The sequence below is a fragment of the Takifugu flavidus genome, chromosome 1 (genome assembly GCF_003711565.1).
Source record: "Takifugu flavidus isolate HTHZ2018 chromosome 1, ASM371156v2, whole genome shotgun sequence".
Taxonomy (NCBI): domain Eukaryota; kingdom Metazoa; phylum Chordata; class Actinopteri; order Tetraodontiformes; family Tetraodontidae; genus Takifugu; species Takifugu flavidus.
Window position 1 is genome coordinate 17,425,544 of NC_079520.1, and position 24,496 is coordinate 17,450,039.

At 45.1% G+C, this 24,496-nt stretch overlaps 8 protein-coding genes across 10 annotated transcripts; 4 read left to right on the forward strand and 4 right to left on the reverse strand.

The window, feature by feature from the left end:
• Positions 1-202: 202 nt before the first annotated feature.
• Positions 203-2,114, reverse strand: c1h8orf33 (chromosome 1 C8orf33 homolog). Of its 2 annotated transcripts, none has more exons than XM_057034200.1 (5): positions 1,885-2,114; positions 1,183-1,628; positions 1,017-1,107; positions 706-852; positions 203-609 (listed from the first exon to the last, which is right to left on the reverse strand). In XM_057034200.1, exons 1-5 carry the CDS (start codon positions 1,910-1,912, stop codon positions 404-406), a joined length of 918 nt encoding a protein of 305 aa, XP_056890180.1. In that variant the 5' UTR covers positions 1,913-2,114; the 3' UTR covers positions 203-403. The 2 variants fall into 2 exon arrangements, with proteins under 2 accessions (XP_056890180.1, XP_056890171.1); XM_057034191.1 differs by having other exon boundaries at positions 2,050-2,112.
• Positions 2,115-4,011: 1,897 nt separating this feature from the next.
• h3f3d (H3 histone, family 3D) lies at positions 4,012-5,768 on the forward strand. The gene is made up of 4 exons (XM_057034342.1): positions 4,012-4,146; positions 4,885-5,021; positions 5,122-5,275; positions 5,365-5,768. The coding sequence occupies exons 2-4, from the start codon at positions 4,894-4,896 to the stop codon at positions 5,491-5,493; spliced, it is 411 nt and encodes a 136-aa protein (XP_056890322.1). The 5' UTR covers positions 4,012-4,146; positions 4,885-4,893; the 3' UTR covers positions 5,494-5,768.
• A 1,455-nt stretch (positions 5,769-7,223) lies between these two features.
• On the forward strand, positions 7,224-14,380 carry LOC130526513 (uncharacterized protein C7orf50 homolog). The gene is made up of 6 exons (XM_057034276.1): positions 7,224-7,359; positions 7,556-7,699; positions 7,783-7,899; positions 12,859-13,061; positions 13,141-13,222; positions 13,312-14,380. The coding sequence occupies exons 2-6, from the start codon at positions 7,568-7,570 to the stop codon at positions 13,489-13,491; spliced, it is 714 nt and encodes a 237-aa protein (XP_056890256.1). The 5' UTR covers positions 7,224-7,359; positions 7,556-7,567; the 3' UTR covers positions 13,492-14,380.
• On the reverse strand, positions 7,694-9,770 carry LOC130526462 (G-protein coupled estrogen receptor 1-like). Its single transcript, XM_057034148.1, has 2 exons — positions 9,474-9,770; positions 7,694-9,255 (listed from the first exon to the last, which is right to left on the reverse strand). The coding sequence occupies exon 2, from the start codon at positions 9,149-9,151 to the stop codon at positions 8,024-8,026; it is 1,128 nt and encodes a 375-aa protein (XP_056890128.1). The 5' UTR covers positions 9,152-9,255; positions 9,474-9,770; the 3' UTR covers positions 7,694-8,023.
• LOC130526476 (uncharacterized) lies at positions 10,550-12,676 on the reverse strand. The gene is made up of 2 exons (XM_057034182.1): positions 12,208-12,676; positions 10,550-11,900 (listed from the first exon to the last, which is right to left on the reverse strand). Exons 1-2 carry the CDS (start codon positions 12,208-12,210, stop codon positions 10,854-10,856), a joined length of 1,050 nt encoding a protein of 349 aa, XP_056890162.1. The 5' UTR covers positions 12,211-12,676; the 3' UTR covers positions 10,550-10,853.
• Positions 14,046-16,472, reverse strand: gnptg (N-acetylglucosamine-1-phosphate transferase subunit gamma). 2 transcript variants are annotated; one of them, XM_057034213.1, is made up of 11 exons: positions 16,316-16,472; positions 16,170-16,224; positions 16,019-16,086; positions 15,772-15,826; positions 15,594-15,677; positions 15,398-15,491; positions 15,137-15,251; positions 14,982-15,064; positions 14,729-14,857; positions 14,559-14,640; positions 14,046-14,472 (listed from the first exon to the last, which is right to left on the reverse strand). In XM_057034213.1, exons 1-11 carry the CDS (start codon positions 16,380-16,382, stop codon positions 14,402-14,404), a joined length of 903 nt encoding a protein of 300 aa, XP_056890193.1. In that variant the 5' UTR covers positions 16,383-16,472; the 3' UTR covers positions 14,046-14,401. The 2 variants fall into 2 exon arrangements, with proteins under 2 accessions (XP_056890193.1, XP_056890204.1); XM_057034224.1 differs by having other exon boundaries at positions 16,170-16,220; positions 16,316-16,453.
• A 107-nt stretch (positions 16,473-16,579) lies between these two features.
• On the forward strand, positions 16,580-18,178 carry tsr3 (TSR3 ribosome maturation factor). Its single transcript, XM_057034265.1, has 6 exons — positions 16,580-16,845; positions 17,015-17,222; positions 17,302-17,495; positions 17,569-17,736; positions 17,836-17,890; positions 17,957-18,178. The coding sequence occupies exons 1-6, from the start codon at positions 16,725-16,727 to the stop codon at positions 18,045-18,047; spliced, it is 837 nt and encodes a 278-aa protein (XP_056890245.1). The 5' UTR covers positions 16,580-16,724; the 3' UTR covers positions 18,048-18,178.
• Positions 18,179-18,324: 146 nt separating this feature from the next.
• On the forward strand, positions 18,325-24,478 carry pdpk1b (3-phosphoinositide dependent protein kinase 1b). Its single transcript, XM_057034098.1, has 14 exons — positions 18,325-18,506; positions 19,937-20,209; positions 20,295-20,337; positions 20,408-20,545; positions 20,681-20,825; positions 20,923-21,020; positions 21,099-21,174; positions 21,263-21,331; positions 21,482-21,578; positions 21,652-21,825; positions 21,894-22,111; positions 22,187-22,244; positions 22,326-22,478; positions 22,572-24,478. Exons 1-14 carry the CDS (start codon positions 18,483-18,485, stop codon positions 22,683-22,685), a joined length of 1,680 nt encoding a protein of 559 aa, XP_056890078.1. The 5' UTR covers positions 18,325-18,482; the 3' UTR covers positions 22,686-24,478.
• Positions 24,479-24,496: the final 18 nt, after the last annotated feature.

Sequence of the window (24,496 nt, forward strand, 5' to 3'; positions counted from 1 at the left end):
TTAATTGCTACTAGAATAACATCTGACCAGAATGCGTTTCAAATTTGATTAAATGATTTATTAACAGTTAAATTCACAATCAGTTTAAAATTATGTTAACTTAACTGGCTACACTGAAATTTGATCTATTTATAAGTTGTCAAAAAGACAGAATTTTTTTTAGTGGCATTAAATGTGCAAGTAATACTCTACAAAAAGATAATTATGCACAAAAAGATAAGGCCTTTATTTCAAATGTACATGGACTCATTTGTACAAATGTAATGAATTCAGCATTTTTAGTTTTAGTGACCATGGCTTATCATCTCGTCATTGTTTTTCCAATTGCCATCAATGCACCACGGACTGCAGATGCAGATGATCAACACTCGAGAAGAGTCACTGTGTTCAATGAGGAAAAAAATCAAAGGAAGTTGAAACGGAAATCCTCTTTGGTTGGAACAAAAACAAATGCTGGTGTTCCCTCCTGGGTCTGTGATGTCTGGGCTTCTGGTTGCTGCAGGACCTCCTCTGCTGTTGTCGTCTTCTGAGATTTTGCCCCTCCTCTTCGACTGAATACACACTTCTTTGGAGAATCCGATACAACTTTGACCCTTGCTGATGCTAATTCTATGGGAAATGGATAAGTCTTTCAAATATCAACTATTTCCAGCCCATCCACATTTAAAGATCACATCACTTTAATTCTGCTGTGTTATCACTCACCAGTCTGAATGAGTTTGAACTGCTTTTTCGTTTCCTCTTCCATTTTCTGTCGATAATCTCCAGTCATTGCTCTCATCACCTGCCTCTTCTTTACTAGAGGAGCTTTAGAGCTTCGTAAAGTCTTCAGGGCCTGATAGGCTTCTTCTTCTGCAAGGAGTCTACCTTTAATTTGTTGTCCATCTATACATCTCAGAATATTGTCTGAGTATTTACGTTCAAAACGTGCTCTCAAGTGACCACAAATGTCGTAACAACAATCACGACCTGAATACATGAGCAAAGAAATACACTCCAATACCAAGTACGCATACTTTGCTTAGGTGTAGATTTCATGGACTTAAAACTCATTTCCAGCTGCTCGATGCACCAGTCCAACTGTCTGTTCAGTTGTTCTTCTGCACTCTAAAAAAAATGTCAAAACTGTTGATTAAATGAAAAACCTCAATGCAAATTTGAAGCAAAATATCAAACACCTACCAGCTCCGTATTTTTGCCCGCTTCGTTAACCTTAGCAGGACCTTTTTCCTGCTGCGCCTCGGAAGTTTGCTTTTTTCCTGATTTCTTCTTCTTCTTGTTCCTCTTGGATTTTGATTGCAACACTGGTTCAGCGTGACAGCTGACATCCTGAGATGTTGCCTCTCGGACTCCTTCTTGTTTGTCTTGAGAACAAGTGTCTTGGGTCTCTGTTGTCTCCATTTGCTCTACAGAAGGAATCTTAAAGTTAAAGGCAAATTCGTGTCCGTGTTCTTCATTGGATAACGAGCCTCTTGCTGGTTCAGCCCCATCTGCAGATGTTTGGCTCGGCGGCACTGGACAATCATCTGGGACGAAGTCAAATCTGAAGCTGTTGTCACTTTTAGACCAAACGGGATTGTTAGGTCTGCTGTTGATGTGAGCGCAGCAGCTTGATGTCGGCTCAATGTCTGTCATTTCAAAACAATCGTTACGATAGTGTTTACACGACTTTACTTATTTACATTTTAAACGTAAGAACCGCCTCTACATACTGACAGCATTTATGTATTCAGACCGTAAAAAACTATGGAAATCGTGTAATTTCAAACACAACTATGATATTTGCCAAAAAAAACAAAACAAAAACAAAACAGACCACCAAAGTGCACGCTGCAAAACAGCACATACACTGTTTTGCTTAAAGTTAATTAATTCAGAAGTTACCTATGAACATTAGCTTTCCATCCGTCATGCTGGCTCTTCTTTTATCAGGTGAAAAACAAATACTTTAGATATAACTTCTGACCTAAACGTTTTGATAATTTGGACGCAATACATTTAATAGCTTTTAGTTCATTTCAATTCTAGCAAAAGCTTTTTTTGTATTACCAAAATCATGCCACGAACAGTTCGGGCTTCCGTACATTTACCACCTGTGTTACATGTGAACGCGTCCCTCTGGAATTTCTACGGATATTTTGGTTCCGCCAAGAGATTGTAAAACACGTATACGTATTATAAATATGAAGATATATATAATAATAATATAGAGGCCCCAAGACAGACCTAGGACAAAAATGGAGAAACTATGTCCCTCGTATGGTCTGGAAGTGACTCGGAATACTCCCTGCAGATCTGGAAGAAGTGTCTGGGGAGAGGGAATTCTGGGCATCTCTGCGCCTTGCCTCGCATTGCCAAGGCTCATAACTGGCAAGAATTTAAAGCAACTAGTCCACAGCCGCAGGAAGCACAAAGAGGTGCAACAGGATTGCACCTCCATTTGAATCTGTCGTCATCGACCAGCGTCACCCCTAAAAGATTAGTATTGATGCCTTGGTTCGTTTCAATGCCAGGTGACTTCCATACTGCAACATCCGGGTCTTCTTCCTCACTTATTTCTCCTTAATTCTTTTTTTAAATAATCCAGTAGAGGTCAGAAATTTAAACACTTTCCACTTTAATTTCTACATACCTCAAAATGCTCTTAGCATTCCCAACCAACACTCCCAATTTCTCCAGTCCAGCCATAATCACTTCCCTTTCTTTAGTCTTATGCCTGTCTAATGTACGGTAAGTATGTGATCTGCCTCTTACAGTTCCTAACACTATTTGCATAATCCGTCTCCCCACAATAATGTAAAGATCTTTGACTTTGATCATTTGATGTCATTTTCAACAATGCTCCTCTTAACAATGCCTCCTTTCCTAGTTTTTCCACCCTCTCATTCCCTAAAATCCTTAGCTGTGCTTGAGACCGCAAGAACACAGTCCTTTCCCACCCCACTGCTATTATATTTATCAGTAGATCTTGTTGATTTTTTGAAGTTTCTGTTGTAATACTTGTTAAGACTGCCACTGAATCACCACCGAACGACTTAGAATTTAGATGCTGTTATGATAAGCTCACTCCACTGCCATAAGCAATGTGATCAGATGCTCTTTTGCTGTCCTCAAAGTGTTTGGAAGCTATTATGATTTCAGAACGAGTTAAGTCCGTGCATTATTTGATCCATCAGTGCCCATGTAAAGCCAGTCCTTATATCTGCTATCTAGGATGATGTAGAGTTCACTTTTAATACCTGTATCTTTCTTAATGTGCTTAGTCTTGAGACACTCCAGATCTATCGCTCTAGTCTTGTTGAGCCTACCAGGACTACTGGGCCACACCACAGTTTCTACTACAAACACCCCCATAGCTTTGGCTACTTTCTCCCCTTTCCACCCAAGCTCCCCTTTGGTGTCCTCTCTTGCTCCCAACCCATTTGTGGAACTCCTTTAGTTGGATGATCATCCCTGTGACCTCTTAAATGAATCCAGTAGTTAGCAGCCAAGGGTTTCCTCAGTCACAGTGGCTTTCCACTGCCTCCACTCGGGTGCAGGTTTTGACTGCTCCCAGACACAGTCCATGTGCTTGTGCCAGGATCTAGCACTGTTAGTGCTGACTTTGTTGCTGGTCTATATACTGTGCTCCTATAATCTGAGATCTCACCAAAGCCACAGAAATATATAGTTCACTGATATAAAATCCGCACTCTGTTTTCCCACAAGGCATCTCATTATTTTCGCCATTTTTTATATTTGTCTACGTCCTGATTAATGTTTTCCCTCCAACTTGAATCAAAGAAACTCTCAACCCTTTGTAAGAGTTTGAGCTGTTAGGATTCTGGCATACTTCATTTCCCCCAACATACCCTCTTATAATTTCTCCTTCAGCGGTTGAACTTTATTCGCTCCAAGACACAGAAATTTAAGGATAAAATAAAAATAGGCACTTCCCATTAAATTTCAAATTTATGGATAGCGGGATTCTTTCTCTACCAATCACATTTGAGCCTGGTCTAGATTCTGACCAATAGTGTACAGCTGTGGGCGGGACAGGGGTGATGCTAGTTTATAAATACCAGCTCCGTCCTCCAGTTGTTTTAATCAACGGACAGGTTCGAGGGCTGTAACGTTTGGCGATCTTCCGGAAAGTAAACACAAAAGGTACTGAGAACTCTTAATATTGCCAACGAAAGCTATGAACGATCATCACTGATTTGAGTAATAAGTTGTGTCTTTGTTTTGAGGTCGATTTAACCTTAAAATTCTGTTGGGCGAGTGTTATAAGTACATAACTTGGTTCACAACAAAACGGCGCGCTAACTGTTAGCTGGTCGGCTAATCTCTAACTACAACATAAGTGTTGCAAAGTAACATGATCACAGAAGCATACAAATGTATAGTTCGGCTTTATTGTAGTCATATGATGGCTTTAATGTAATTGTACACAATTAGGGGCGATAAAATGATACAAAGTAGGGTCGTTGCTAGCTGGCGCCATTTTGAGTGAGTAAGCCACCGATAACTTTGCTAAGAGCAATGAAACGTGCACCTTCCCTTTAGTTTAATGGTGGCGATATCAGCATAGGCTTTTACTATATGGAAACACCTCGGTGTGGTCGATGGTTCTTTAGGGTTCTGCGTAGATATTGGGTAGTAAATAATAATAATAATCGCGGTTGATGGTAAACTGCGCATCGATGTTGACACTAAAACGGATAAAGCTAATATAGATATCAAGGATATTACATTTAGCTGGCGTCTAAAACGGGAAGTGACTCATTCCAACGTCAGTGGTAATATTTGCAGCATGTGACGTAATCGTGAACATGGGGGGGGGGGGTACATCAATATATACATGTGTAAAACCAGAAATGTAATTAAAACTGGCTTTGTTTTCAGAACGAAAGTATGGCTCGTACCAAGCAGACCGCTCGTAAATCCACCGGAGGAAAGGCTCCGAGAAAGCAGTTGGCCACCAAAGCTGCCAGGAAGAGTGCGCCATCTACCGGGGGAGTGAAGAAACCGCACAGATACAGGTAGAGTATGGACAAACAAAAGAACCAGTGAGAAGAATTAAAAGATGCCACAATTTGTGCACAAACGGATCTTGAAGGAGGATGATGTCTCTCTTTGCAGGCCCGGTACTGTTGCTCTGCGTGAGATCCGTAGGTACCAGAAGTCCACTGAGTTGCTCATCAGGAAGCTGCCTTTCCAGCGACTTGTCAGAGAAATTGCACAGGATTTCAAGACAGATCTGCGTTTCCAGAGTGCAGCTATTGGAGCCCTGCAGGTAGGAAACTCCTTATTTAACATCTCAAATTGTATCTTTAACTCTTCAGAACACACTGATTTGATTTTTTTTTTGTGTGTGTTTTGTAGGAAGCAAGTGAGGCATACTTGGTTGGATTGTTTGAGGACACCAATCTGTGTGCCATTCATGCAAAGAGGGTTACCATCATGCCCAAAGATATTCAGCTGGCCAGGCGAATTAGAGGGGAGCGTGCATAAGCGTGGATCTTGTTTTTACTTGGGGCGGGTTGGCCTGAATTAGGTCTAGTTTTTGTAAATCAAACATTTACCAGCATGTGTGCCACCTATCTTTTTTGTACTTTCACTTCATTAACTATTCTATTCCTTGTAGTGTAGAACTTCATTCCCGTAAATGCTGTAATAAAAATATTACAACTCTCAGGTTTTTCCAATTCGTAAGTCTTTTTCTGTTCTGTATTCAGTCTGCATGTCATAACTTTGTTCATGCTGTAAATAAACTATCTGCTACCTCAGATTCTGATTTTGTATTTATTGCTAGAACTCGAGCTGCTTGTATTTGACCGCCTTCCAGTTTGGTATAGACACTGTTGCCTGTAATGTCTAAACACAAGTATATTACAAATACAGACGTATGTCCATAGGTTCCATTTATTCTTCGTCTGAAGACTCGAATAATCTTTCATCAAGGTTTCTGTCAACATCAGTTTCTTCTCTTCGTGCACACCACAAAATGACACCGAGTAAAAAAAGGCTAATGGGGAGGACCTTCCACCAGGGTCGCTCGTATCGACTCCCCAGTGAGCTGTCAACTTTCCACGTCTTGTGACTGGCTTTACTAGTAGAGAACTTGATGGGTTCGTCCTTTCCTTTACTGTCATCTGTGGACTTGGCTGACAGCTGAGAGCCCACCACCAGTAAGCGTATACTTGTCAACCTGAGTACAAAATATAGACAATAATGAATATTCCATACTTTGCCTGGCCTTATTCAAGGGGTCAATTGATAAAATAACATGTATGTTGATAGTATGTTACACAAATAGTTTACAGTAACTTATAACGCAAAAATCAATTTACTGTCTCCACTAGTACATGTCTAGTGTAGTGTTTATAGTGTTATATTCGAATATTTTATTCTAACTTACTTTTCTGTCTGTGATGCTGTAATATAATCTAATAAGATATGACACTGTAATATCCCCAATGAATACAGCTTTTAATCTATCCTAAGGCGTGTTTTGGCTTTGTCCTTTTCTTCCCCCTGGCTGTCAGCATATTTATGTTAAAAGTTAAGTGGTTTGTCCGGATCATTCATTCTATTTCATCACTGTCCGTAGAAAAAATACGCCATGTATTGAACGTACTGATCCGTTGTCACTCCATGACAGAATTGTGTCTTCAAAACAAATTTCAGTGAGGTAAATGTTATCTTACCTTTGCGTGGACTTAGCGTTACAAAAATATATTCTTTTGGAAGTGTGTAAAAGACCCGTCAGAGCTCGTCCTGCTGACATGGTGACCCGGTGTTCATATTCTCACACAAAGCTAAAAAAGAAAACCCTGATCAAACGCTTCGTTACCAAATGAACCTTGGTTAGGTCATGCAACATATCTTGGTGCAACCGCTAATGCTTTCCGGCGTCGGTCTTATGGAGAGCCCAAGAGTTCCTCTAAACACAAAAGGACAGAAAGTATGCGGATTCCATTGGTGTCGGGGAGGGGGAAAAGATCCAAATCATGTAATTTGACACAATATCATTTGCCAATGAATCGTACTTCATTAGAGTCATAGTCTAATAAAGTACGATTTATTGGCCGTGATCGACTTTTACTATACTTTGCGTTTTCAAAATTTTAAACACAGGTTTTCAGAAGGAGAAATTGGAAATGTCAACAGCAACCGCTTATTGTGATCAACAATTTAATTTTGTTCATTAATTTATGTATTTCAAAAATTATATTCCCTGTGTTGGTGACGCAATGGCAGTCGGCAAGGCATCAAACCGACTGGCCAATCACAGGCTCCTCCAGCGTGCATCACTTCCGGATTGACTCGCCATGCTTGTTGTGGGTCCCTTCATGTACACGTTTTTCCGAAGTTAAAGTGAGTTTTTAAAAATATATATATTATTCAGTTGTTTCACAGAATGCGGAAAACCTGTTGAGTGATGTAGTGTATTTAATTTCCTTTGTCATTGATAAGATGTCTGAGCTTTCATATTTCTCACTAGAGTACGAGTGCCGCATGTTGTAGCATATTCGTGGGGTCTTTTAGTAAAATCTAATCCCCCCCCCAACAGATACATATACTAATGGCTAAAAACAAATCATCAAAACAACTTATAATTCCACCCAAGAGGAAGAAGAGTTCCTCTACTAGCGATATTCATGAAGAGGTCATGATGGACACTAAAGCAAAAAGGAAAAGAAAGATGGAATTGGAGGTTAGTACAATACACAAATTTTTAATGTACTCTCATGTACCAAATGAAACATATATAACATAAATTGTTTTTAATGAATTCAGGAGGCCCCAAAACAGATTCCAAGTGACATAGTTCAAGCGGATGCTAGAAAGCAGAAAAAGGAAACAAAATCAAAGAGGAAACAAACTGAACACAGACAGAGGGTGAATAAATTGGAGGTAAGACTTTGTAAAACATGGATGTTTCCACAATATTCCCATCATTGCGTCTGCCTTTTTCATTGATAACAATAATGTCCCATGTACAAAAACATTGTGCTTTTTTAGGATTCTTTACTTTGTGCTAATCAAATTGCGTCTCTATTTTTAAATGAATGTCAGAGTTGGACTGTGCTGATTGATTTGGACTGTTTTTGCATGATGCATAAAAACCTGGCTTTCCAGTTGCTTCATAACTGAAAGACATTCTTGAGACTGACCTGCGCAGCATAGCACATGTTCTGTTCCTCCGTTGGAGAAAAGCCCTGAGTTTATCCTGGAAAGTCTCCCCGAGGAAGCTGTAGATGAGTGGGTTGAGGCAGCTGTTCGAAAAGGCTGCCAACCTGACGGCATGACCCGTCAGTGGGTAACCCTGCCACAGCGTGCCACCGTCTGTATCACCCCTTAGAAGTTGAACACTTGTGAACACATTCTTCGGGAGCCAGCAGAGAAAGAAGACTAGTACAGCTGCTGAGATCATCCTGAGGGCTTTCTGTCTGCGAGGCTTCTTCTGAGGATTCCCTTGCACCCACTCACTCCGCACAAGCACCTGTGCTATTCTCCAGTAGCACAAACCCAGTATGCAGAAAGGCAACAAGAATCCCAGCGTCACCTCCAGCCACTGAATCTGTGTGACATTTACAAAACAGAAATGGAGTTCTCCAGCATGTTGTATTTGAGCTATAGCGAAAGGAAAGAGGGTGAACAAGGAGGAGGACACCCAGATCAGGCAGCAGCTGAAGCGTGGATGGGACATGCTGCGACCCATGAAGCCAGTCAGTGCGACGAACCGATCAAAGCTCATCCAGGTTAAAAAGAAGACGCTGCTGTACATGTTTGCTTGCTGGAAAAGATTCATGAAGGTGCAGAGGCCGATCATGTCATAGTAGCCCTGTTTCAGGTTAAACACCTCGATGAGGGAGTCGGCAACAAGGACCAGATCAGCCACAGCCAGGTTCACAAAGTAGAGGTCCGGGCCAGACAGGCGACCCTCGTTGGCCAGGTTGACCGCCAATATGACAATATTCCCAATGAAGCCAATGGGGAAAAGGAATATGGTGTAGAGGCCAGACAGGAAGAGACTAATTACGTAATGTTCGTGATTTTCAGAAGGTGCCTGAAGAAGGTCCGAGACAACTTTTGCTAGTGTGTGATTTATCTGTACAGTCAAATTATCTTCAGCGTTGACTCGATAGTTCCCGTGCATGGTCATGTCTGTAGCCCAGGCTTCTGGGTATCAGGGTGACTTGATTCTGTTAGATTTTAGATCCATCTCTGATTTTCGTTGATGTATTGTGGAGTCACTGGCCACTTGTGCTGGATGGAAACAAGTTTACAGGCAAAGTTATGGCATATATAAGGTGAATTTAAGTTCATTAACAGTCTGCTGGTACATAGGACAGAAGCCAGAATCTACATTAACATCATAGTTTAAGGCTTTTTAGTAAATACATTTAACTAGAGGCTACAGTAATACTAGAGCTTTGTAAGGTATGTATTTCCAATACATGGCCATTAATGTCATATACACTTACCTTAAACACAAGGGTTTTCTTAGACATCATGGCACTCCATCTGATCTTGCTTGTTCTAACAGTCGTAGTGATGAACGTAGGTGTCACAGTACAACTACATATGTGCTGTGGTACAACCCACCGTTTACAGTGCAAAACAAATGCCTCTATGCACACCAAATCATATCTTCGTAGCCAAATGCGATAAGCTCCTTTGCATAGTAAACTTAAGTAGCCAGAGCAGTCAGATGTATTCAACTTATACTTTGTGTCATATTTTTTTTAAATTTCAGAAACATTAAGTTGTATCAGGGAGGTAGCCGACTCTCACCTGCACTGAAGACGATCACAGCGATGATTGTGGACTGTGAAAATATGTAAATATGGGAGATGGGGAATTTAAACAAAGAGGCTGTATTTACAGCAAACAACAGAGCAGCAGAGGGTGATTTCCTGTCTGCAGGATTCTAATGGTTTATGTTGTTTGGCTATGCATTGCCAATAATCAGGTGATACAATGTGTGTCCCAATACTGGAATTGTGATCCAACACTTTTGAGTCAAAGCCAGGCTGCATGTACTGGGGGCTAAAGCTGCACGGGGATGCACGAGTGTCTGTGTCCCAGTTGAGGGTACTTTGTGTGGAAGATAGAAATAGCCAGTAAATTCACGAAAAACCCTGATTGCATATTTTCATACATTGTGAATGAGATCTGACTCTGCCTGTTGCAAATGTCTTATGCAACACTGATCTAGTATTAATGTTCCAAAGCTTTGTGGTTTTGTGCCTCTGTGTCTTGGCGCTGACACAATATGTGATCCGTGTCTGTTAGTTATTCCTGGAACAGCTTTCCCCCCGGGTTCCTGAAAAGTTGGAAAATTCAGGCGTTGCTTGTTTATGGTTTATTTTGGTCCATTAGTTGCTTCAAATGAAAATGGTGGCATTTGGATTAAACCAAAAGTGACTTTTATTTTCCTGGACCAGAGCTTTTCTCCGTGGTTCTGACAATTATGGAGTTTTTTCCAGACATTTTGTCTGAAAGAGCTTTCTGTATAAATAGTTAATGCACAAAGAAATTTTGTTTCATAAGAAAAAACTTCATTTCAACTCATTTTTATTTATATAGTTTCTGTTGCAATCACAGTTTTTTCTAGGTGTTTAACAGAAACTCAGGGAAAAGAGGTGTGTTCAAGCTCAAGATCAATAAAACAGCCCATACTACAAACACATATTTCTTAAAAGTTTAATATTTATTTGTAGATATTTATGTTGAATCTCTGAGACAGCATATTGCACAGTTTCGAAAATGCAAAGTAATAAAAACAAGAAAACAAATTTGCCACTTAATATGTACATTAAAAGCATTAAATGACTGTAGGAAGAGGTTGCTTTAGCCATCCGTTATGACTCTATGTCCTGCAGAGTGTCTGTGATCTCAATGTGCGGAGCAATGATGTTTCTGCTGGGCTGCGAGTGCCGTGGACTTTGACAGCAGTCTCTCAGCTGCTGAAATAAACTATAGAGAGACTCCCGACGTGGCCTGTGAACCAGCAACACCAGCAGCAGGCTGGCGCTACTCCCTGAGAAAAATACAAACTCAGCCACGCTCAGAAAAGCGCGCTTCTGGTGGTCCAATGCTGTCTCCAGATGTGCGTCTTTCCTCAGGGTGACGCCGTAGAATAGCTGGCAGAAAAACATGACCGATGTGATTGCCAGGAACACGGGACCCTCCTCGGAACCGTGGAGGAAGTGTCCCTCTGATTTCCACTGTCGGATGCAGCCGCTGAGCAAGAGTCCCAGCTGGAGGATGTACGGAACCAAAAAGGCCAAGCAAAACCTAGCATCTGCGTATGACGCCTTCACTGGATCCATGAAACAAATTCCCTCCTCCTGTAGACCATTGTGGGGTCCACGAAGCCCAGCCAGCAGCAGGCAAATCAGGAGAGATGTCAGAATAACCAGGGCCACACACACCCCAGGCTTTCTCAGCACGGCATGAGAGGGTGGGTCCTGAGTCAGGACATAAGCTATCAGCACCAAGACCAACAGGCCACACAGAGAAGCTGTGTTGATAGCAAAGGAGAGGGCGGCACAGCCCAAATCTGTGGTCCGCAGGTAGTCCGGTCTGTAGGCCACAGCGTGGAGCGAGAGGAGCACGAGCAGCAGCTGGATGCTGCAGAAAGCCCCGAGCAGGCCGTCGAGCCAGGCTAACCGCCGCTGGGCTCTGTAAGTGAAAATGAAGCTGTAGAGCAGGAAGCAGCCGGCGATGAAACCCAGCCCGGCCAGGAAACTGTAGGCGTAATTCGCCCTGGAGGTTAGGTCGTTGGCTGCAATTATCTCGTCTAACCCCGAGGTAGAAGAATTTTCAGAAGTGGAGTTGTCAGAGATGGTGAAAGTGACACCGAATAAAGGTGTGGTGCTGCTTACATTTGGCAGTTCTCTGTCAGACTGGAAAAGAAAACAGCCAGTGATGAGGTTCTGTCCGTCTCTACGTTCACATTTAAAAACAATCACTACTCTCACTTAGTAACCATTTTTGGTCCCAAACAGCATTTACTCTTTCTTAGCTTATGAGGCATTAAATGACTTTTCACAATATTTCATTATCAAAAACATTCATCACAACAATGTTTACTCCTCTCCTAAAAACCCCGTACACCTCTACATGTATTTAATTGTGCAGCCACATGTCCCTGTTGTGGCGTCTCTCTGTTTCAGGAACCGCCTGCGCTCAAAAACACATGTTTTCACTCACCATTTTTCTGGTTTCCTCACCCACTTGTGTCCTGCTTTCTATTTACCGGCCCCAAAGCTGCCGATCGACTCCGCGACCAGAAACTAAAACTTATTGCATCGACGCGATCGCTCGCCCTGACGGCTTCAGAATGACTGTGGCCATGTGATCAAATCTTTTCCTCCCCTCCCTCCTTTTTTCATCGCTGCAGACTGAGGACCCTTGTTAAACTTCCTTCGAAGACCTAAATGCAGCCTTGTGCTGTGGCGGATGACCTACGCATTGACATTTTGTAAATTCTGCTCTGGTGCAAGCATTTATTTTCCAGTCTGTGCGATTTTTTTAAAAGAAAATGCATATAAGCCAAGGTCATATAACTGTAACCTAAATATAGGAAATGTCATCACTGAGCTGCGGTGCAACGGGAAGTTGCACACTCAAAACCCGCATTCGGCTTTTCGTGGACTCGACACAGTAACAATGCACTTAATCTTCAGCCAGCAGAAAGTTATTTAAAAGGATGAAAATTGTCAGTATGGAACCAGTCATGAATATGTCTTTGTTCAGTCTCTTATTTCCTGTTATACTTATGTGGGTTTATAGATCTTAGTTGGCAAAAAACATAAGGGCCTTAATGGAGAGATTGAATTCTGACTGTTTTGGTTGTGATAGGTTTCAGATACACTGTGTCACCCAGAGGTGGCACATGAGCCAGGGGAAGAGGACTTGAGCCCTGAAGAGAGGCGTGTCCTGGAGAGGAAGATGAAGAAGATTCTGAAAAAGGAGAAGAAGAGGCTTAAAGAGGAAGAAGAGAGCCTGAAAGTGAAAGCTTCTGGAGCTACCGCAAGCCAGCAAGCCTTGGACTACCTCACCTGGTGAGACCGTTTAAGACATACAAAGATGCGAGAAATATATAAAGCAACTGGAAATGTTTTTTTGCACTTGTCTCTGCAGCTGGGCTGAAAACCATACAGAGTGGAAGTTCCAGAAGACCAGACAGACATGGTTACTGCAGCATATCTTTGACTTTGAAAAGGTAACTTGAAGTATTAAACACTGACTGTCTTTCTTTCGGAGAACTTTAATATGAAAACGATGACGACGCGATTAATGAATAAATCTCAGATTCCAGATGACAAGTTCTCGGTGATGTTGCAATACCTGGAGGGGCTGCGGGGAGGCGCTAGAGAGACCACAGTGCAGAAAGCTTTGGCCCTGATTGAGGAGTCAGGTCAAACGCCAGAGGACAGAAGTGCCCAGCAGAGGGCGCAACGAGCCAGAGAGGTTATCCAGCTGCTCTCCTGAGAGGAGGAGGAGGAGCAGCAGCAGGAGGAGCAGCAGCAGCAGCACAGAAAGAGGCAAAAACACTGAACAGACTGGGAAACAGTCTGGGCACATGTTAATGACTGATATTTAAGCAGACATGCTGTTGTTCTGGACTGGTTCTGTATAGAAACTGGGACTTAATTACCTGTCAAATTTTTTTTAACATCCATTCTCATTCTTGTCCCCATTTTTAGACACAATTTTGTCAGCGTTGCTTTTATGCGACTACATTTGTGTATACGAGTCTGCCAAGCTGATTTTGTTTCTACCTTCTACTTCAAATATGAAATCTAGGCATCAGCTCAATTTTAGCCAAATAATTGGATTCTTAAGTTTTCAGAGCTAATGAGAGAAGCTGCAGGAGTTAAAAAGCTGGGGAATGCTTGTAGTCTAGACATGTTGGTTCCTGTCAAAGCCTGTGAAGTCACTAATGAGACCTGCTCTTATCCAAGCTGGTCAAAGCCTCCACAGATAAACAGACGCGTTGGCAACAGGTAACGTCTCAAGTGAAAATGTAACTGGCAGAGAAAGTGTTATACAATAATAACCAAGCAAGTTTATTATTGTAGTCTGTATCACATGACAAAATTACACGGCTCGGGAACTGTCAAATGGTACTTTATAAATAACTGTGGTGTATTTTCATGCAAATTAAGCCATTACATCATCTCCCATTTCACCTTTGATTGCTTTAGATGTCTTTGAGTTTTTATTCCAGAATTTTCTAGATGTATTTTTTTCCCCAATTTTGCAACTGTGATATGTCGTTCTATCCAAAACAGAGCATAAATATTTCTTATATTCCTGCCACTATTAAAGGCAAACACCAGTGTTTAAAATGTCCAATAAAATCCCCTCAATTCAAACACTCAAGTTGTCCAGGAAGCTTTCACAGAAGGCCGTTGTCTCCTCTTAAGTGGGGATCCTCAACAGTGGTGCTCACAGTGTTTTTGGACACGTCTGTGACATAGATGGAACATGTCAAAGACGGAACATGAGTATGGTCATGTTTGAGAGCTGAAAGGCAGCCAAATATGTTCGCTTACTTTGCTCCGACTCAAAAGGAATGTTGTGCTGAATGAGCAGAGCACGCAACCTCTCAATCTCTTCCCTCTGTTTCTCGAGATCCTGTGTTGAAAGAATATACAGTTTGAGCAGTGATGTGATAAGTCGTTCATACATTTCAGTGGCTATTATTTATAGTCAATATTGTTACCTCTGAACACTTGTGCATAGACGTATGTGTGTCTGATGCAGTTGTGGCTTCTAACAGTGGTATCTTCACTTTCTGGGACTTTAGAAGACCAGCCTCCTCAAAAATATCTTTCATGAGATTGTTGTATCCCTGCAGCAACATTTCCAGGCCTTTGGTGTTGGCAGCTTTAATAATTGTCTCTAAACAGGTTGACAGTTACTCTGCAAATAACGGCGCCCATCAGGGCATCTCAGAGAATCCAACCGTCCTTTACCTGCTCAGTAATAAGTTCTTCATAGCGCGCCTGCTCAGCTTCATCCCATTCACTCTGCAGACGCTCACTGAGGATGGGGTACACTTGGAAGAAAAGAGAGAAACACATTAATGCTCTGTCACGTGGCCAGTCGGTGCGTTTGGGTCTCCTCTTACCTAAAAGAGAATGCGGATGACATACTAGTGGAGTCTCAAATGTTAATGAGTAGGTGCAGGTCGTGGGTTCTGAGACTTGAGCAACTTTACTTCTTGTGCTACAAATAAGAGTCACCTGTAGAAGTAATACAAAAAGCATGGTAATCAGATTTTTAAATATAAAACTATAGTGTACAGAATGTTACAGTGTTGAGGTTTTTAGCGGCTATGCGCAATTAAGTTTGCTTTTGGAGGATATGTCCATTATCCATAAGAACAAACCTTTGTTTCCCTGTTTTTAGTCCCGCACGTATCTCCTTCTCTCATCCACATGCCAGTGAATGTGTTGTTGGTTATTTCCCATTCCTGCCAGATCCTGTTGAGATCATATATATATAGATATGTATATATTTCCGCAGCTTACTGCAAATCCATTAAGCACATTTTGACATTTCCAAGAAAAATAACTGCTTTTTACCCCAATATCCCACTGTAGGCATTCCACCTAAATATCTGTTCATGTTGGGTGACGTTGTGAAATGGACAGAACTCATATTTATATCTGCAAAATAGACAGACACACAAATACAGCTGTTTTCTACCCCTATAGACACGGCCAACAAATCCTATTGAGGACCTCCGTGTAAAATTCTTACACTGATTCTGTGAAACTGAAGCATTTTCCTGCCAGTGGATGAAGATGTGCAGGCCCTGGACGGTTTTCACAGGAATAAAGTGAAACCAGAGTTAATCAACTTGGAAATCTTATCATGCTAGTTTGATCATTTGTTACAAAAAAATATTTAACTCCAAAATAAAACATGAACCTTTACTGATGACTAGATTACTTGTTTGTTTTATAAAAGAGCTCTAAGCCTGCTGTGTGTTACTTAAGATCGTTACCAGACACCGGAGATGGATTCACTTTTGGCTGTAGTCTGCTTTCGTGAGAGAGAAGGGGATTGTTCAACCTGAATAAAAAGAGAAAATAAGCCAATATGTGGCCGCTTACGCTGTAGCTAGACGATATCAAATATATTTTAGCGCCTCGTACCCAAAAGCGTTTGGTTCCTCCACTATTTTCATTTTACCAGCGGATCCAGTTCTTACTGGGCAAAAACACGCGACATCAGACAAAACACTAATAAACAAACCACCATACCATAGTAAACATAACCTCGGATCTCTTCGAATACTTACTGTAAAGACACAAATAACCCATCCACAGCAATAACAAATAATGCATTCTACCCCAAAAACATTGCATGGCTGATTTTCGATCAGCGAAATGTTCCAATTGAATTGTTTTGGAGTCCCATTTCCGGTTCTAGTCAGATGACAGACCACGTGATCAAAACTCCCTCTCCTGCGCATGCGCAGTATAGTGTGACGGCGTGCTTACCATAACGAATAAGCCCAAACCAAAGAAACTTTACTTTTATTTATAAAGTGAACATTAGTTTAGCATATTAGTAAGTACCACTGTTATTCTGTCAATGCTTAACAATGTGCGCGTAGTTATAACACCAAAGTAAATCTTTAGCGGTGAAATTGAGGAATAGTTAGCTAGTTAGCTACTGTAAGGTAAACATCTTTAACCTGTTGCAACATGGGGCGAAAAAGACCGGACAGATTTGTGCGCTCGGACAATAAGGGGAAAGACAGGAGGCACAAAGTGAAGGGGAAGTCCTTGGAGGCCTTTACAGAGGAAATGCACACAGCTCTTGAAGGTAATGAGCCATTTGTCGCGTTAATACTAACTGCTGTCCAGTTCTGATCGATGCTGCGTTCAAGTGTCAGGAACTTATAAATCGGTGCGTGGGGTGAACAAAGAAACTAAATGGTTGCTCTTGCTCTTTTCACGCACGCTTGTATTCTCCTTGGCTGCGGTTTACCCAGCAAATCTTGCAGGAGAAGGCGCAGAGGCCCCAGCGGTGAGGTTCCCGTGTCCGCTGGCCATGTGGGATCTGGGCCACTGTGACCCGAAGCGATGCACCGGCCGGAAGCTGCTGCGCAAAGGCTTCGTGCGCAACCTCCGCCTCAACCAGAGGTTTAACGGCCTCATCCTCAGCCCCATGGGGACAAAGTATGTGACGCCAGCAGACAGGTGCGGAAGAGCCATTCGTGTTTGTATGGAATTGATGTTGTATCCACTTCTTCTGATCAGCATCTGTGTCTTCACACAGGGAGATCGTGGCACAAAGCGGGCTAGCGGTCATCGATTGCTCTTGGGCCAAACTGGAGGAGACGCCGTTCAGTAAAATGGTCGGAACCCACCCCCGGCTGCTGCCGTACCTGGTGGCTGCCAACCCCGTCAACTACGGCAAGCCCTGTAAACTGTCCTGCGTCGAGGCGTTCGCTGCCACGTTCTGCATCGTGGGTGAGGCTGCAGCGGCCGCGGCGCGGCGCCGTCCCCTCGCAGCGGCTCGACTAAAAAACTCTGAACTTTGCAGGGTTTGAAGAACTGGCTCAGCTCTTGTTGCAGAAGTTTAAGTGGGGGCCCGTTTTTCTGAAGCTCAACAAGGTTCTGCTGGACCGCTACGCATCCTGCAAGACGGAGGAGGAGCTGCTCTCGGTCGAAAAAGACTTCCTCACGAGGAAACCGGAGGAAGAGGAATTTGGTAAAAGCAAACTTTGGGTCCCCACAGCTTATTTAAATCACGATGTCCCATCTTCACCTAAAATGTCCCCTCGTTTGTTGACACCTGTCCCCCCCACAGATCCATTTGACATGAGCTCTGGAGTCGAGTGTCGGAACCTGAACAGACCCCAATGGTGAGTCAGTGATGACTTTAACCCTCCTCTCTGTTGCCACGGTTACTCACGCTCATCTCTGCTCAGTCCACCTGAAGACCAGGAGTCCAGCGAGGATGAAGAGGAGGACGACGAAGAGGAGGACGATGAAGAGGAGGAAGAGGCTGAATCAAAGTGAAATGAGTTCTAGAGTGGTCCTATTTAATGACAGAAATGTTACCTAAACCTAAGACGTTGACTTTTGTGTGACTTTTTTTTTTTTTTTAAATAAATTGTGTAAATCCACTAAATAAATGGGTGTTTTCAGCCCCTCGTGTCTTCTCCTTGTGGCGGATAAATGCGCTGTGCTCCATTAAAGCTCACATTGTGGGCTCTGACCCGGAGCTAACCTGCTCCTCTATTTTAGAACCAACAGCTGCTGCCGCCCGATTCGGTTCTTTTGAGTCGGATAAAGTTCAGGAGGTTGTAAATGTGAGGGGCGGCCACGGCGGGACTCTCCTGCGGTAACGTTGTTGTGGAGCGACGTCACAGCTCGAAGATGAAGGCGCAGAGGCAGCCATTACTGGAGCTTCTCTAATTATTTAGCCCAAATAAATACTGGCGGACAACTCCCATGGCAAGAGCCACAAGTCAGCTTGTGAGTATGGCAACTTTTACAAGTGCCGCGGTACGAAGCCGGTGCTCACAATCGACAGCGTGTCGGCTATTTAGCAACAAATAGTTAGGACGGGCCTTCGACTGGAGAGCGGTGCTAGCCGCAAAGATCGTTGAGCGTTACGAGCCGCTAGCCGCCGTGGCTAATGTTGGCTAACCGAGTACCGAATGTTTGCTGTGTGAGGGCTGGCTGACGCCGGGCTTAATTCACCGTGAAACTCGGTAACCGCTATCTGGGATGGTTGGACATTTTTCAGCACTGAGTGTAGTTTATCTAGGAAGCCTAGACACTTTTCCCTCGGTCGGTAGCGTGATCAGGTAGCTGGTTAGCCAAACATGTTCGCGCTTTCGAGCGATGTTCCTGCTCGCTAACGGCGTTATTGCGTCCCACCTTTTGGTTGAAGATAGAATTGTAATGCGAACGTTATGTACTTTGTCAACCCACTAGGTTTTAATTTCCCGGATTAACGATGCCACTTTAATCAAATGCGACTGATTAGCATTGTGTGGAAGCGATATAAGGTTTTGAAGTCACTTATATGACCCACTTTGCTAACGTTAGCTGCTCGACTGCTAGCGTCAAGTTTATAATTCGCTCAGTAATGGACATGGCAGCAGGCGCTAACGTTAGCCTGCTAACGCGTTAGTTAGCAGGAACAAAAAGTTCACACGGGCCTGTTGTTGCCCAAATGTTAGGTTAAAGTCAACATTAGCAGACATTTTCCATCAACCATAACACCGCTGACCTGTAGTAACGCGTCAGCAGATGGTCGTAGGACCTCCTGGAAAACACACAGTTTGGTTTTGATAAGACAGCTTAATGGCCACACCTTGGTCTTCAATGAAGACAGGCTAGGCCAATTGATCTTTCTGTCTTTACAAACGCGGTGTTCACACGCACGGAATCTCCGCCGCGCGTGAGCCAAAAGCAGAACAACAACGCGATGACCTCTAGGACGCGCATCGGTCGGTTAATTAGTTGAGCAAACAACCTGTCGCTGCGTGTTTGTCCATGTGTTTGCACCATCAGCCGCTGACTTTCTGCTATTACCAGGTCGCTTTAGCCCGCCGGAGCCCCTCCTGACTCCAATCCAGTTGTGCCGAGTCCATCTTGGAGACATTTGGGCTGCACGATGTCTTCCTGGACCTTTCTGGACTTTCCCAAAACGCTTAATGTGACCCGCTAATATTCACGTTGTGGGTTTCATCTAAATGCAAATGACGCCGTGACCTTGATAAGTGGGTCAATTATGGGATCCCGGTGGTCCCCCGTCACGTGCGGCCTGTCTGAAACGCATCGTTTTACCCGGCGATCTCTGGAAAACCAGCTGTGGGGGCAACGTTTTTATTGTTGGCGTCCCGGAGGTGGAGCGTGCGTTCCCTTGACGTTGTCCTCGTTGTTCTCTTTTCCAGTATGATGTTGTGCCCATTCAGCCCAGTGTTGTCCTCTGTTCATGCTCGCGTCCATCAATGGTAAGAAACCACCCCGACTCCTGCTCGCCACTCGCTATCCCAGGCGCAAGCAGTTGCCACTGTCCCAGCATGGAGGGCCCCCCCTCAGAGGCCCGAGTCGACGGCGCCTCCGGCAGCGGGACGCAGCAGGCAGCGCAGGCGCCGCAGCCCAGGAAGAAGAAGCCGGAGGACTTCAAATTTGGGAAAATCCTCGGCGAGGGCTCCTTCTCGACGGTACGCGCTCACGCGGCCGACCCCCCCCCCCCTCCCTCCCCCCCAGCCGGAGGAACGTTTGTAATGTTCCTGTTTTCGTCCTCAGGTTGTCCTGGCGAGAGAGCAGGCGACGGGCAAAGAGTATGCAAGTGAGTCCCGTTGGTGCGGAGCACGTTCTGTTCCTGATGCTATAACGCTGAACCTGTCCCCCCCCCACAGTTAAAATATTAGAGAAACGCCATATTATAAAGGAGAACAAGGTGCAGTACGTGAAGAGGGAGAGAGACCTGATGTCCATCCTCGAACACCCGTTCTTCGTCAAGCTCTACTTCACGTTCCAAGATGACGAGAAGTTGTGTATCCTTGCTGCCTCCGGGCGCGTTTCCGTGGACACGTGGTTCTTTTCCGACACGGTCGCGAAACCAGCCGCTAATTCCGTTTTCCTCCGGCCGCGTTTTTCCCGGCGAACGTCCCTTAACTCGGCTTTCCTAGATTTCGGCCTCAGCTACGCGAAGAACGGAGAACTCCTGAAATACATCCGTAAGATCGGCTCTTTTGACGAGACCTGCACCCGCTTCTACTCGGCCGAGATCGTCTGTGCGTTGGAATACTTGCACAATAAGGGGATCATCCACAGGTGAGGCGCTGGGACGCGGCGCCGCTGCTCCCGTTGCGTCGCTTCGCTAATGTCTGCGTTCGCTAACGTCTGCGTTTGCTGTTCCATCATGCTTTAGGGATCTGAAGCCAGAGAACATCCTCCTGAGCGAGGACATGCACATCCAGATCACAGATTTCGGGACGGCGAAACAGCTGTCATCGGACAGCAAACAAGGTCTTGACCTTTAACCTTTTGCGTGCGCCGACGGGGCTTTTGAGCGCCGCGATCATTGTCTGATTGTTTGCGTTGCAGCAAGAGCCAACTCCTTTGTTGGAACAGCGCAGTACGTGTCTCCAGAACTGCTCACGGAGAAATCCGCCTGCAAGAGGTTTGTCCTGGCGTGGTTCTCTCTGTCGTTGGGAAGGTGAGGGCGAGCGAGCGAGCGCCGTAACTTAATTCCGTTTCCCCTTTTGCAGCTCTGATCTTTGGGCCTTGGGCTGCATCATCTATCAGTTGGTGGCTGGTTTACCACCATTCAGAGCAGGGTAAGTACTGGGGGGGGACGGGGTTTCCCGGAATTTCCGAAGGCCAGCGTTCAGTAATGACGGACGGCTTCGCTGTTCAGCTCTGTTACGCAAGAATAAATCCAGGAAGCGGCCTTCCTGACCCCCCCTCTTGTTTTTCACGCACCGCAGAAACGAGTACCTGATTTTCCAGAAAATAATAAAACTGGAGTACGAGTTTCCGGAGAAGTTCTTTCCCAAAGCCAAGGATCTTGTCAAGCAACTTCTGGTCAGTCTGAAGCTTCCGGGGGCGTGGCCACACGGAGGAAGCGCCTTTTATTGGGTTATTTGTTGTGTTTTAGTCTCAGGACCCTTCAAAGCGGATTGGATGTGAAGAGATGGGAGGATACGACCCGCTGAGGCAGCACCCCTTCTTCGACACCATCTCCTGGAGCGACCTCCACCTGCAGACCCCCCCGAAGCTCACCCCCTACCTGCCGGCCATGTCGGAGGACGACGAGGACTGCTACGGAAATGTAAGGCCTCCCTCCCTTGTGTGGTTTCTGGGGTGGCTTTGGGTGCTGACCGGGCCGCTCTCTCCCAGTACGACGACCTCCTGAGCCAGTTCAGCAACATGCAGGTGGCCCAGTCCAGCTCCTCGCACTCGCTGTCGCCGCACGAGTCCACGGCCCCGCAGAGGTCCAGCAGCAACATCGAGCAGTACATCCACGACCTGGACAACAACTCCTTCGAGCTGGACCTGCAGTTCACCGAGGAGGAGAAGCAGCTGCTGCTGGACAAGCAGACCACCGGCAACCCCTGGTAATCCCGCTCGTCCAGCGGCGCTCACGAGCAAGGCACCGCCCGTCTCTAACGTGTCCTCGCTCCCTCCCGCAGGCACCAGTTCGTGGAGAACAACCTGATCCTGAAGATGGGCCCAGTAGACAAGCGAAAAGTTTGTGGATTGTGTTTCCTTTGCTGTGTTGTTGCTCCGGCCTGGGCAGCCCCCCCTCCTGACGCTCGCGCTCTCTTCCAGGGTCTTTTCGCCCGGCGGAGACAGCTGCTCCTCACCGAGGGTCCGCACCTCTACTACGTGGATCCTGTCAACAAAGTCCTCAAAGGGGAGATCCCCTGGTCCCCCGAGCTGCGTCCCGAGGCCAAGAATTTCAAAACCTTCTTCGTGCACACGGTAGGGGCCGCCCAGCGCCTTCACAACTGCCCCCCCACCCCCACCCCCCCGCCCGCTAACGAGGATTTCTCTGAATTCTTCTGACGTTTGCAGCCCAACCGAACATACTATTTGATGGACCCCAGCGGAAACGCGGACAGGTGGTGCAAGAAGATCCAGGAAGTGTGGAGGAGGTTTTACCAGAGGCACCAAAACCCCGGCCTATAGGAGGCCCGGCAACGGCCCCTCTTCCTGGCTCTGGCGCTCCGCACCGAGCAGGGGAAGACCCCCGTTAGTGCCCTTCATCACCGCAATGTAAACAGACTCTTAGAGACGCTGGCATCTAGACCTTGTTTGTTTTCATGAGTAGAACCATGGGAAAACTTTGGATTCAGGGTTGCTTTGCTTGTTCTCTGTGCTCTCTGTGAGGCTTCTATTGCTTTGGTTTTTTTTTTTTAATTTTATTTTTTCCGCGTACGGATGAGGAGGCTTCTGACGTACATCTGACCTCTGCACACGGTGAGAGGAGAAGGGCGAGCTGGTCCTGCAGCGCCCTGAGCTCGGGTACCGCCAGGACCGGACCGGTCTCCTGCTTTAACGAAACACAGGACAGAATTCCCCCCCCCCACTGATCCCTCACCCCGCGTCATGTTTGGAAGCTGTCGGGGGCCCCTCCTCAGACACGTTCACTCCACAGCTGCAACAGACGCTTCAGCTCATCCTCACGTTTGTTTCTGGTCAGAAGCTCCAAAAGAAAGGAAAAAAAAACTCTCTGGTACCGGCTCTCTGTAGTGCACCGATGGCGCCGATATCGTCGGTAGGACACGGGGCACGACCCGGTCCGTGCACGCGGGAGCCCCCCGTGGCTGGAACTGAGGGTGTCTCGCTAAACACGCCACTAGTTCGCACTTCCTGATCCCAGCTTGCTTGTCCTCCCCGCACGGCTCGCTCGGTAGCCCGGCCTCATGCGCCCCCCCACCCCCACCCCCCCCCCCCGGGGCGCTGAGAGGTCATTAATCCAAGTTTAAAGGTGGGTGTTTTTGACTGCAACGGCAACCGCGTCGACGGTTCTGATCCAGATTTGGCTGCCCTGCACCATTCACTGTTTTTGTTGCTATGTGATCACTTCACAGTCATTTCTTTGGGTGGGAATTGTGGCTTTTGTCTCTAGTTTGTCCTGTTTGAAACAGAATTATTGTGCTGAACAAAGTCAAATACAATCACAGCGGCGCCGTCGCCACCTGCGGCCCGGCGGACCTTTGACCCACGCTCTTCATTCATCGGCGTGTATCATCCCGATGCTTTTCATTTCGGACGCGTTGAGGTCCTCCTCCTTCGGCCCGAGCTGGAGAACAGGCGTAGGAACCTATAGCCCTCAGGGGGGGCTCTGTGGTGGTGGTGGTGAGGGGGGGGGTCAACTGAAAGGATATCGATCTGATCCAAATAACCGGTGAAATTGCTGTATCTGTCTATCGGTGGAAGAGCGACGCGCACGTGTCCTCTTCAGGTTGGAAAATCATTGAATGGAGTGGTGGCGGTCGGTTACATTGTGTATGAAAAGCTCTACCTGGCTGGTAACTGACTAGAACTGTGATGTACAGATGATGTATTATTAAAATCTGAAGCAAGTAATGCAATGATAGAATACAGTTTTTGTATTTTTATTCTTGTATAAGGTTATTTGATGGCTATTGTTTAGCCTCTAGTTCATTCTGTGTTATTTAAATTCTAATATATGAATCATATTTGGATTGAAGTCATGTTCAGGGGCCATGTTGTGTATGTATTGAGATGTAAAGCCTTTGAATGTGAATAATTATTGTAAACTATATTTTACAGCTTTTTCTTACTATATCATACATTTTCTATTTGCTCAGTGATTTAATCATTCTGATAATTTAATGATTCTGTCTGATTATTTGCGCGCTAGGTCAGTAGATGTTGGATGATGACTTTTCCACTTAATGCTTGGTAGTCCAGTAATTAAAGCATGTAGGGATTTAGGCATACAAACAAATAAACCCCCGTGTCCTGTCTTC